Source organism: Martes martes (assembly GCF_963455335.1).
Source record: "Martes martes genome assembly, chromosome: 7".
Classification (NCBI taxonomy): Eukaryota; Metazoa; Chordata; class Mammalia; order Carnivora; family Mustelidae; genus Martes; species Martes martes.
In genome coordinates this window covers 17,402,497-17,415,164 of record NC_137894.1, presented here as the reverse complement: position 1 = coordinate 17,415,164, position 12,668 = coordinate 17,402,497, and the positions used below count along the sequence as shown (strand labels likewise).

The window sequence follows — 12,668 nt, the reverse complement described above, 5'->3', positions numbered from 1 at the left end:
ACTTGGTGATGGGCCTCCTGCCGTTCCTGGCCACTCTCTATACCAGCCTCAGCATGGTCTTTGAGCTGTGGGTCCAAAGAGGGGAAAAAGGACAGTGAAGTAGAGGTGATTTCCTTGGTTTGTGGACTGAACACCTGCCTTTTCTTTCAGGATTTTTCTTTCATTAGTTCTCTGCAAATCTTAGAGAGGTTACCAGAACCCACTCATGGCAGTGACTCCCCTGCCCTATTACTCGGTGGTCACCTGAGGTTGAGCCTCACGTGATTTTACATCTGCCCCGAGCTTTTTATTACTCATTTGCTCTGCCCCCAGCATAGTTGAAAGAGGAGAAAAGACAGGTACCTTTTCAGAGTTACTACTTGTGCCAACCTTAAGTTTAAACATAGGTGTGGTGACCGTGCTTTGGTTACAAATGGCCTACCTTGCTGTGGAATGTGGAAAATGAGCGACTCCGGATCTTGGTGGATGCATCCATTACCCCCAATTTTAGCAGCCTGGTAATGCTGACATTAAGGCTTACTAGTCACAAAATAGGAAGACTCCCCATAACAGCAGCTTTTTTTCTGAGAAGAATTCAGCTCCCCAAGCAGATCCTGTTCCCAGGTCCGTTTTGTGGTTGAAATGGAGACTCCTCCCCAAAAAGGTTTTCATCACGTTGACCCTGAATAATTTTGTCTCCGTTTTTGGCATTCACTGTCTTGTATGCTGAGTGATCCAGTAATTCTTCAAACTCCCCCAGAAGGAATGAACTTCTCTAAGAGGAATCTGTGGTTCAAACTCCATTGCTATAATCCTAAAAGATATGTTCTGTTGTTGTTATTTTGTTCTGTTCTGTTTGTTTTGTTTGGTGTTTAGTGGCCAGATGTTTTAAGTAGAAAAACATTTGTGAGAGCAGAAACTGTTTTTAATCAGAACCCCTTGCCTCCCTCTGTGAGGACAGAGTAGTGCCGGGACCATGGGCAGGCTGTTGAGTTGAGCCAGTGTTGCCATTCCCCGTGGCATTGAGAAGTGTCTGGAAGGAATCACACTGGAGGACCACACCCCAGCTGATTAAAGTCATCCTGCCTGGGAATCAGGATCAGGGCATACGAAGTGAGACAACTGTCTTCAGCCCTCAGACTGAACTGTGTTTACATCTGTAAACTAAGCATCAAGTAGAACAGGAATTTGTAAAACTTCTGGAGCTGGATCTATAACAATGCCCAGGCATTTGCTGTCAAGACTGACAGATGCTGCTAAACTTTCTAAGATGGTAGCTTGAACAAGTGCTTCCTCTCTTCCAACACTCACCTTAAAATTAATGAAAAGGAACTTATTAAGGGGTGCCTGGGTGGCTCAGTAGGTTGAGTGTCTGACTCTTGATCTTGGCTCAGGTCTTCAGTTGTGAGGTCGAGCCCCACACTGGGCTCCACACTGGGCAGGGAACCTACTTTAAAAAAAAAAAAAGGAAAGGGAACTTATTAAGAGGTTTAAGGGGAACAACGATCTCATATGTACAAGAATCTGAATAAATAGACTTGAATTTGCTGCAACAAATGACACAATAACACCTCCCCCCCAAATCTCAGTGGCTTAACACAAAAGTTTATTTCTTGCCCATGTTGCATATCCAGTGTGGGTGGTAGGAGGGCCTGCATGTTTGAGCCACTCATGGACCTGGGCTGACAGATTTTATTGTTCAGATGCTGCCATATCACCTTGGCAGAAAAAAAGGAACACAGCAAATCAGGTCCTGATGCTCTTAAAGCTCCTATGTACACATCACTTTCACACTCATTTTAAGGATCAGAGTAGGTCACGTGGTCACACAGTTTAAGAGAGCAGGGAACTGCATCCTTATCACTTCTGGAGAGAGACCTAGAAATAATTGATGCCCAGCAGCACACCACGGCACATGGAGCAAACATTTCACTATTTGGGTTGTCAGCACCCAACAACGGCTCCCTGCTCCCCGGCTGAAAGCCAGTCCTGATGGTCAGCAAACCCCACCCAGGTTGACAGAGACAGCCCATCTGTGGCATCCTTCCTGAAAGAGTCTGCAACACAAATGGGAGAGACCAAGGATACCTGAAAAGATGACCCACAGGAAAAACAAGATCACTCAAGTAATAAAAGTTGCAAAATCTCTACCAGCTATCCTTAAAAAGATTTGAGATGCAATGGTATCCATAAAACTAGTACAGAATGAGAAGAAACCATCAGAAAACAAAAAGATCTCGGAAGTATGACTTTCAAATTAAAAACATGATAAAGGGCACCAAAAACAAGAGACAGAAAAAAATGTGATAAGTCTAGTAAGTAGAGAGTTTGAGTTTAAAACACATTAAATATATGTTAATACGTACTAAGATATCCTTTTAAAATTCCTGCTGATAAATAAAAACAAAAAGCAAGTAGAAAAATGGGCAGTGCTTCTCAGCAAGGCAGTTAACTGAAAAGGAACTGCAAATGGTCAATGTGCAATAAGAGGCCAAACCAAACTGATTGTGAGAGAAATGCAAATTAAACCTCTATTTATTTTCATCTACTGGATTAGCGAATGCTAAGATCAGCAATTTCAAGTATTTAGAAGTTTATCAGTGAACAGACAACCTCATATAGTGTTGATTGACTTCTGTACTAGTCAAACTATTATGGAGGGCAGTTGAGCTATCCATGTAACATTTTAGCTCGTGCGTATTTGACCCAACAATTCTCACAGTTGATCAGGTAGGACAGGGTATATATGCACAATGAGAAATGTGCAAAGCTATTCATTGCAGGTATCATTTCTTTTTTTTTTTTTTAAAGCATCTTCACTGAAATAAAATCCACATACTGTAAAATTCAGCCCTTTAAAATGTGCAGTTCAGTGGGCATTTAGTATGTGTACATAGTTATGCAACCTTGACCGCTATCATCCTAGGAAGAAATCCCACACTCATTAGCAGTCATTCCCCATCCTCTTCCTAACCGGCCCTCAGCAACCATTCTGTAGGTCTTTCTCTCTGTTCTGAACATTTCATATAAATTGCACATGCAATATGTGTCCTTTGTGACTGGCTTCTTTAACTTAGCATAATATTTTCAGGCTTCCTCCCTATTGTGACGTGTATCAGTCGCTTCATTCTTTTTATTGCTGAATAATGTTCCATTGTGTGGTTACACCACATTTTAAAAAATACATTCATCAGTTGATGGGTATTTGAGTTGTTTCCCCCTCCTTTTTTTTCTTTTTTTAGCTATTATGAATAAGGCTAATGTGATCATTTGTATGTAAGTTGTTGCATGGACATGTCTTTCCATTCTTCTTGGCTATGTACCTAGCAATGGAATTGGTCAGTCATACAGTCATTCTGCTTAATTTTGTGGGGAACTGCCAAACTCTCCTCCAAAGTACCTGTACCATATTACATTCCTGATTCCATAATGAATGAGAGTTCCATTTGCTCCACATTCTCTGTAGGACTTCTTGTCTATTGTTTTGGTTATAGACATCCTAGTGGGTATTAAGTCGTATCTGCTGGTGGTTTTGATTTGCATTTCCCTAATGACTAATGATTTTGAGCACCTTTCCATGTGCCTGCTGGCCATTTATATATCTTCTTTGGAGAAATGTCTATTAAAATCCTTTGCCTATTTTTATATTGGATTATTTGGTACTTTATTATTGAATTATTAGGCTTCTTTATATATTCTAGATAGTTTCTTTATCAAAATGGTTTGCAAATATTTTCTCCCAGTGTCTGAGTTTGCTTTTCACCTTCTTGGTGGTATCCTTGGAGGCACAGAGTTTTACTTTTTGATATAGTCTACTTTTTTCCCCTTTTGTTGCTTGTACTTTTGCTGTCATATCTAAGAAATCATTGCTTAATCCAAAGTCATAAAAATCTTACTCCTATGTTTTCTTCAAGAGTTTCATAGTTATAGCTTAGATTTAGGCCTATGATCCATCTTAGGATAGGTTTTTGTATGGCTTCAGATAGGAGTCCACCTTCATTTCTTTGTATGTGGATATCAAATTATCCCAACACTGTTGAAAAGACCATTGTTTCTCCACTTAATATTCTTAGCACCTTTGCTTTTAAAAAGTCAATAAAGGATTTATTTATAGATTCTCAATTATATTCCATTAATAAATATGTTTCTCTTGGGGTTGGTGAGTGGCTCAGTTGGTTGAGCATCCAACTCTTGATTTCAGCTTAGATCATGATCTCAGGGTCATGAGGTGGAGTCTTGCATCAGGCTCCACACTTAGCACGGAGTCTGCTTGTCCCTATCCTTCTGCTTCTTCTCTCTTTCTCTCAAATACATAAATAAAATCTTTTTTTTTTAAATGTGTCTTTATGCCAGTGCCACATTGTCCTCATTATTATATCTGGCTAGAAAACTTTAAAATGAGTGTCAGTTCTCCAGTTTTATTTCTTTTAAATATTATTTTGTCTGTTCTGGGTCCCTTGCATTTCCATATGAATTTCAGGATCAACTTGTCATTTTTGGCAAAAAACAAAAAGCTGAAATTTTTATATAGACCATGTTGAATATGTAAATCAGTTTCTAAACTATTCCCACTTTAACATTAAATCTTGTAATCAATGAACATGGAGTGTCTTTCCGTTTATTTAGTTCTTCTTTAATATCTTTCAGTAACATTTTATAGTTTTTTGGTGTAGAAATCTTGCACATCTTTTGTGAAGGTTATCCCTAAGTATTCTTTGCCATTCTTTGTTGCTATTTCATATAAATTGTTGTCTTAATTTCATTTTGAACTGTTCGACTCTAATGGCTCAGGCCTCACATCTTACAACCTTGCTGAACCTATTTTAGTATTTTAGTGTATTCCTTAGCATTTTTCTATATGTAAGATCTTGACATCTGCAAATAGAGAAGTTTTTACTTTTCCTTTCTAATTTGGATCCATTTAAAAATCTTTCTTGTCTGATCAAGGACTTCCAGTGCAATGCTCAATAGAAGTACCAAGAGTGGACATCCGTGTGTTCTTCCTGATTTTAGGGGGAAAGCATTAAAGTATTTCACTATTAAATCTGATGTTAGCTGTGGGTTTTTTGTAAGTGCTGTTTATCAGGTGGAGGAAGTTCCCTTGTATTCTTTGTTGAGTGTTTTTATCATGAAAGGGTGTAAAATTTTGTCAAATACTCTCCTTGGACCTATTAAAATGATCTTGGGGTTTTTGTTTTTTTATATAGATTACATTGATTTGTTTTTACATGTCAAACTAACCTTGAATTCCTGGGATAAATCTTATTTGATCATGGTATATAATCCTTTTTATATGTTGCTGGATTAGGTTGCTACTATTTTGTTAGTTTTGTGTGCATATTCGTATATAAGATAGCATTGTTTCTAACAGTAAAAGATTTGAAACAACTTAAGTGTACCTCAGCAAGTGAGTAATTATGTAAGCTACTATTTAAATGAAAAATTAAATAGAGCTACACACACTCACATGGATAGATCTCCCAAGATATGTTATGTTACAAAAAGTATAATATAGTACATTATGACTAAATATAATGTTTCTCCTAATGCATATTTAAAACATGGACAAAGATAAATATTCTTAGTTTTCATGGATATGTGTATATAAATAAAACATATGAATGAATATACACCAGACCAATAGTGGCAGTTTTCACAGGGAGTGGAGTGGGATTAAGAGGACTTGAAATTTACCTATATTATAAAATTCTTATGAGAAAACATACATGTATATTTGTATAATTTAAAATACATAAAATTTTACACAAATAAAAATAAATTCACTGATACACATAAGCCTGTGTCCTAACAATTAAAAGTCAATGCTAGCTGATGACACTCTCCTGTTCTTCCTTACTGCTCAAACCTACTACAAGCAGCTGGTACAATTAGAATTTGTATCACTAAAAATGAGTAATTTGGAAAGAAAGTCAGAACAGGATCCATCACTGCACTAGGAAAGAGATAAAAAGACAACAAATACCAGCAAAACATTGCCAAGGAGAAGGTGAAAATTATGACCAAATGTTACTGCCATAAATTCCAAAAACTGGTTAAACAGTAGCCTCAATAAAACAAGAACTCATAGCTAAAATAAAAGAACTCAGTGAAGATATAGTGAAGCAACAGAGGGAGATGAAACATGATTTGGTAGAGCTATGGAAAGATGTCAAGGATGAACATGAATCCATCACAGAAACCAAGTCCACATGGAAACAAAGGATAGTAACATTGCTGAGAATACAAAAAGGAACATGGAGGACAAGACTGACAAAAATGAGCGGAACAAAATGGAAATGAACAAAGAATCCAAAGGGTAAGAGATCAAATGAACATCATGGTAGAAAATCAGGCATAATTTGGTGTCCCTAAAAAAGAAAACCAAACAAATCAGAAAAATAGATAATTTAAGTACAGTAATAATATAGTGTCATATCCCAGGAAAAAATTCTACTAAACTATGATTAGCCTAATAGTTATCAGATTTTAAAGGTAAGACTCTTATAAGCATTCAATCTAGATTTTAGGTAATCTAATAAAAACATTAGATTGGCCTCAGTCTTTTCCTCACTGACATTCAGTGGAGCAACTTGTAATAGTGGGCTTAGACGAAGAAAGTGTGATCTAAGAATTTTATTCCCGTCAAACTGACATTCGAATATAAGAACAACAAACAATAATTTTTACTGTATTGCATTTCAGAAAATGTAATTCCCAAAAGCCCATCTCAAAGAGCACAAACTTGAGGCAAGTAAGAATTCATTGAAGAAACTGGCGGAGGGACACACAATGAACACTAAATTGAGTTTTAGGACTGAGACTAAAACAAATGCATGAATTATTTTAGCAAAAGATAAATGTTACAAATAGATACAGTGTAGGAGTCATATAATAAAAGTTGAAAGTAAGATGTAAGGAAGTGAAGCACAGTGTAATTATGCTGATTTCCTCATCTTTTACTATCCAGGGATTAAAATACTTCACTTACCAGCTGACAAACCATATAATAGAAATGTAAGTACAATTAAAGGTTGAGAGAAAAATATCAGAATAAAAAAATAACAGTTAGCTAAAATGTATTGGTAAAGGAAAGACAAAGTAAGATACTGACCCACCCACCATGTTAGCCATGAGCAATGTGATTACAGTTCAAATGCCCTGAGGTCTTCAGATTGTTTGGAAAAAAAAAATATAAATGATTTCAGCAAAGCTTCAATATCTCTTCATAACAAAAGCTTCAATATCTCTTTGTAACAAAAGCTCTTAACTAGGATGATGAAAGGGAACTTCCTTAACCTGATATTTGGTATCAGTCACCTTAACACAACAGACATCATTTTCAGTGGGAAAACTTTGGAGGCATTCTTGGGAACATCATGAATAAGGCAAGGATGCCACAGTCTCTTGTTGCACACAACATGGTTTTTGTAAGTTCCCACAACAATGGGGAAGGAGAAGAAATTAAAGCCGTAACGATTAGAATGGAAGAAACAAAACCGTCATAGGAGCAGATGTTTCACTTAGCTTTATAGGAACCTGGCCAAAATAAACACATTATTATAAATAATAAAAGTGTTAGAAAGGTAGCTAAGTATAGGGTATATCTTATGAGAGACACATCCTTTTTACTATAATCTTTTGTAACTTGAATTTTGTACCTTGGGCACATACTGCCTAGCAAAACTCTATTTTAAGTTGTCCGTGATCTTTTAAAACTCTATACAGTATCCTATTCGTGTAACATGATGTATGTATTTTTATATGCATTAATAGATGCCGAAAAGGCTAGTCACCAAAATTTTACTTTTTAAGGGGGTAATTTCTATAGTGCAATGTGTTCATTTTGGGTTTTTTTTTTTCCCCCTTCTGTGGTTTGAATTATCATGAACTATTTTTATAGTAAAAATAAGGCTAGTTTTACTGTGAGAAAATGAGGAAATAAACCAAACTCTCTAAAATAGATATTTCCGTAATCTCTACGTAGTTGGGCTTGAAATCTCTCCTTTTTAATGCTCCCCTGCTGACTCTGATGATCACATTTAGGAACCACAGAGGAAGGTTTCATAATCTAATTTGGGATCCTCATCTAAATTGCTGAAGCAAACACATATAATCCTTGTCTAAAACCCAAATGAAAATCAAAACAAAATGATCACCAGCCTGTATTTCAAAATCACACCATAGGGCTGGGCTCATTTAGTGACCCAGTTAACCAGGCAGCAGCCAGGGCCTGACCTCCTGCCCCGCAGCCTCGGCCCTACCCTCCTCGAATCTTCATTATTCCCCACTGTCTGAGCACATATGGGGTGAGAGGATGGGCAGAGGAAGGCCCCCGGCCTCCACGGACCTCCCATTATAGTTGGAAATACTCAAGGAGACAGACAAAAGACTGCACTGGGAGAGTTGCAGAGACGCCCAGAGGTCAGCAGAAGCAGGAAATGGCCAACAGTGTGTTAAGGAGTGGTGTTGCCACTGGGCAAGGAGCTTAGCTTCTGCTATCATTCCATGAATTGGGGGACAGCTCAGAGTACAGTAAAGCCCAAAGGAACCTCCAGCAGATGGAGTGGCCAGGGGCAGGCTGCCTCTATGCTCCAGGGAGGGGCTGTTCCTGCAGGATTCCAGGCTGTCTCAGTCTGCTAGGGCCTCTGTCACTAAGTACCATGGTCCCCAAGTACTGCAAACTGACTGGCATAAACAACAGACCTTTGCTGTCCCATGGCTCTGGGAGCTACAAGGCCAAGATCAAGGTGTGGGCAGGGTTGCTTCCTTCGGAACGCTGGAAGGAAGAATCTGCTTCATGCATTTCCCCTAACCTCTGGTGGCTTGCTGGGTGTCTTGGGTGTTGCTTCGCTTGTAGAAGCATCTTGAGCAGGAAGCCCGATGCGGGGCTTGATCCCAGGACTCTGGGATTGTGACTTGAGCTGAAGGCAGAGGCTTAACAACACCCAGGCGCCACCTAGGCGCCCCCAGAAGCATCGCCCTGATCTCTGCTTCCTGCTTCCATGGAGTTCTGTGTACCTGTCTGCATCCGAACTCCCCCTTTGTAGAAGATGCAGTGCGCATTCTATTCCAGCGGGATCTCATCTTAAGGAATCACATCTGCAAAGACCCATTTTCCAAATCAGGTCACGCGGTGAGGTAGTGGGGATTAGGACTTCAACATAAGAATGGGGGTGGGTGGGGGGAGATGCAGTTCAACTCTCCGTACACACAAATGGTTCTTTCTGGAATTTGGGCAGCCCAGAGGTTCTGGCCATAGAAGAACGCTCCGTGTTAGTTGACTTGATTTTTTAGAGCCGGATCAGCACCAGGCTCTGAAATCACCGTGGGAGAGGGGGAGGGTCAGGTGGATTTTGGTGGGGGGAGGGGGTTCTACATGCACCTCTGATGGGGGGTGGAGGTGTGCTTCACCTTCCTGTTATCTGCCACCACAGGTTATATCGAAGCTACCATCATTCCAGCGGGAGCCCGGAGGATTCGCGTGGTGGAGGATAAACCTGCCCACAGTTTTCTGGGTAAAACAAAAAGATTTATGTTCTGAGATTTGGATCATCGGGCTGATTACGTGGTCCACCATCATTCTCCCAGGCCATGGGTGTTGCATTCATATCCGAGGTCTAATGATAGAAGTAATCACAGTGGACCACATGATGCCGTCCTAGTTGGCTAAAGTGCAGCCACCCCCAAGTGGATGGGGCAGGGGAGAGGAGATCAGTAGGAAGGAAACAAGGAATTGGGATCACAGAAGTCCCCCAAAGTCACCCCAGAAGAACCCAGAGCAGCCTTTGCCTACATAGCATGGGCACATTGCATGGCTATTGATAGCGCTGGGGATGGTTTTGTAGCTGGGAAAAAAGAGTAATAGCCCTAGAGCTAATGGAACCACAAAAGAACACTGGTTTTCACTAAGTTCTGTGTACCCCAAATTCCTTCTGGCCAAATCTATTGACTTCAGGCACAAATGCCTGTGTCTTTCTGTCAAAGGATGGGGTTCCATTCCAGGTTGGTCTTCACTGCCTTCAGCAGAACCATACTTCAAGCCCTAAGAATTGTTCAGTTGAACCCCTTCTTAGGCATTGAAGTCTCTCTTGGTGTATCCTAAGCTTAACAGCCAGCCTTACCATTGGTCCTTGCAAATGTCTGCCTGGTACTTGACTACTTGTCGGTTGAGTCCTAAGTGTTCTTTATGCTGTTATGGGAACAAAAGAAATGCTCAGCCTTCCTCCTGTATTTCTGTCTTGGGTTGGATTTCAAACTGGAGGTTGCTGATCTCCTACCCAGGTACCCTTCTCCTGGGCTTCCTTCTGTTACTATCTCCTCAGTCTGTGTTGCAAGGTTCTGTTTGAGATTGACAAGAAAATACAAGACATGATCTCTCTCTCTCTCTCTCTCTCTCACTCTTTCTCTTTCTCTCTGGCTTCAAACTTCAGAATTAAGTTGTTTTAGCTGAAACAAAGTTATTCATAAAGTGCTTTCATTTCAACTTTTATCACTGACTTTAAAAAAAAAAAAAATTACATCTTGGTCCACGTTCCTGCCTTTGTAGATACAGAAGGCTCTAGGTCTTTCTTTGAAATAGTCCCTACCTGAGAAACTGAAAGTCTGGGGCTCCTGGGTAGCTATCAGTTAAGTGTCTGCCTTCCGCTCAGGTCATGATCCCAGGGTCCTGGGATCAAGTCCCACATCGGGCTCCCTGCTCGGGGGGAGTCTGCTTCTCCCTCCTCCTCTCCCCCTGCTCGTGCCCACAGGTGCTCCTTCTTTCTCTATTAAATAAATAAAATCTCTTTTAAAAAAGAAAGTCTGATTAGACAGGCATAAAACAAACCTATAGTAGGCAAGCTTACAATGAAGACCACCATCCTATAAGAACTGCTTGCAAACACCGAGTTAATCCTCACACACATGCCTTGGGGAGGGGCAGGCGTGGGGCCAGGAGCTCTTGTTCCTGAGTGCCCGCACCAGGGCTCGCTAGCCAGCAACCTCCTGGGGTCCCTCCTGTGTCCCAGGCAACCCTGTCCCCTCTTCTGCAGCTTTCCCTTCTGCCATCCGCCCCACCTCCTTGAGGCCACTGCTGCTTCTGCTTCCAGGGTAGGACCTTACCATCCCTTAGGGTGACACCCACATGGGTCTCATCAGCCCCTATGGCTTTGCCACCCTCCCAGCACAGCCACTGTCCCAGTCTAGCCTGGCAGCCTTCTCTGCAGTTGCCCCAGCTGTCCCTGCAGATAGAACGATGCCTGTGCACACTTTTAAGGTAGGCTTGTGCTGCTCTTGGCAGTTCCTGCAGAGCCGTGGCCTTTTTTACTAAATTCCAAAGAGCCCACCCCCTCCTTACCAGCATTTGCTTTGGAAGCCCAATCGCCTAGTGTCACCTTTCCAGCTGGTACATCAGCCCTCGCCTACCTGGAAGAATTTCTGCCCCTTGGGGGGCACCAGGCCTTGGAGGATGGCAGACATTGCCTTTGACCTGATCTCAGTATCCTAGGAGCAAGCCCTATTCCACCGTCAGTGGCGTGGTTCTTCCATCAAAGCAGCAGCAAGCGAGTTCCTCGGCTTCTGGTCCTGGCTTCCGAGACTTCCCAGCACCATTCCCGCCCCTGATCCAGCCCCAGATGTCCCTCGAAAGTAGGAATGTTATCTGTACTTTCCTGCAGCAAGATAAGAAGGACGGGAGGGTGTCAGAATCCTTTAGATTGCTCAACTTAGGAAAAATGAACTTCTCCCTGGAGCCTGTGTTAGGGCCATCTAACTAGTGAGTGCTGCCAGTGGTGGGGACTAGCTCTCTGGTTGGTTCCTCTCAGCTCCTGGAGTTGGTGGGCCACGTGTGGGGATGACACGAACATCAACGTTTGGGGTTCCCAGGCATTGAGCCCTGCCCCATTCCGCAGACCTGATTCCTCACCTCCCCAAAAGCACTGGAAAAGATTGCTTTGCCTGTTTCACTGAGGACAAGACGGAGGCTCCAAAGGTTCATTCAGGAGCCTGTGCATACTCTCATATCCTCTGGGGCTGTGGCGGTTTACAGGCCTTCTCGAATCGCCCTAATGTGTCCAGTCATCACCAGACATCAGCGGGGGCAGGGGAGGGGGCGTCTTTACCCAGAGAACACGTGTTATTGCTTTTCCTTCTTTGTGTGGACCTCAAGGAGGCAAACCTCCATCCCAAGGAGATGGGTTCCCTGTCTCAGAACAACATCCCCAGAAGCGCTGGACCTCCAAGGGAGCTTAGAGCCAGCTTTGGTCTTCTTATCTTATTCCTATGTTTTTAAATCCCAGGAGTCCAGGGCTGGGTGTGGGGTGAGGGCAAATCCAAAGGTGGTCCACGCTCCTGATGTTTCTAAAATTAGTTCAAACAAGCCCTGTTTCCACTCGGGGCTGGGTGCTTTGGAAGTCAACCCAGTGTAACTCTGAATTACTCTCTCACATTTGCCGGGAGCCGTTCCTGCAGAATTTCACCCCACCTACCTTCAGCCCACGCTGCCTGGCTCTCTGCAGCAAGGCACCTGGCACAGGAAATGCCTCTGCAGTTTGTGTCCACAGCTGAGAACAGAGCTGGCAGAGCTCCGAGTGGAAATACAAGGAACTGACGGGATGCCAGGATTAGAAGTAGGTTGACTGTGGGTCAAGTCTTCCAATGGAATCCAAGAGGGAGAAAGACAGAAAGAAGCCCAGCTTCTGCACAGCTCCTCA

General features: G+C 41.9%; 1 protein-coding gene across 1 annotated transcript in view; it reads left to right on the top strand.

Moving 5' to 3' along the window:
• ADAMTS17 (ADAM metallopeptidase with thrombospondin type 1 motif 17) overlaps positions 1–12,668 on the top strand; it is a gene marked incomplete at its 3' end in the record, with an annotated part of 333,792 nt that overhangs the window by 242,532 nt on the left and 78,592 nt on the right. The window contains exon 16 of the mRNA XM_080808797.1: positions 9,414–9,494. Coding sequence (XP_080664923.1) covers positions 9,414–9,494 — 81 coding nt within the window. The remainder of the gene's footprint in view (positions 1–9,413; positions 9,495–12,668) is intronic.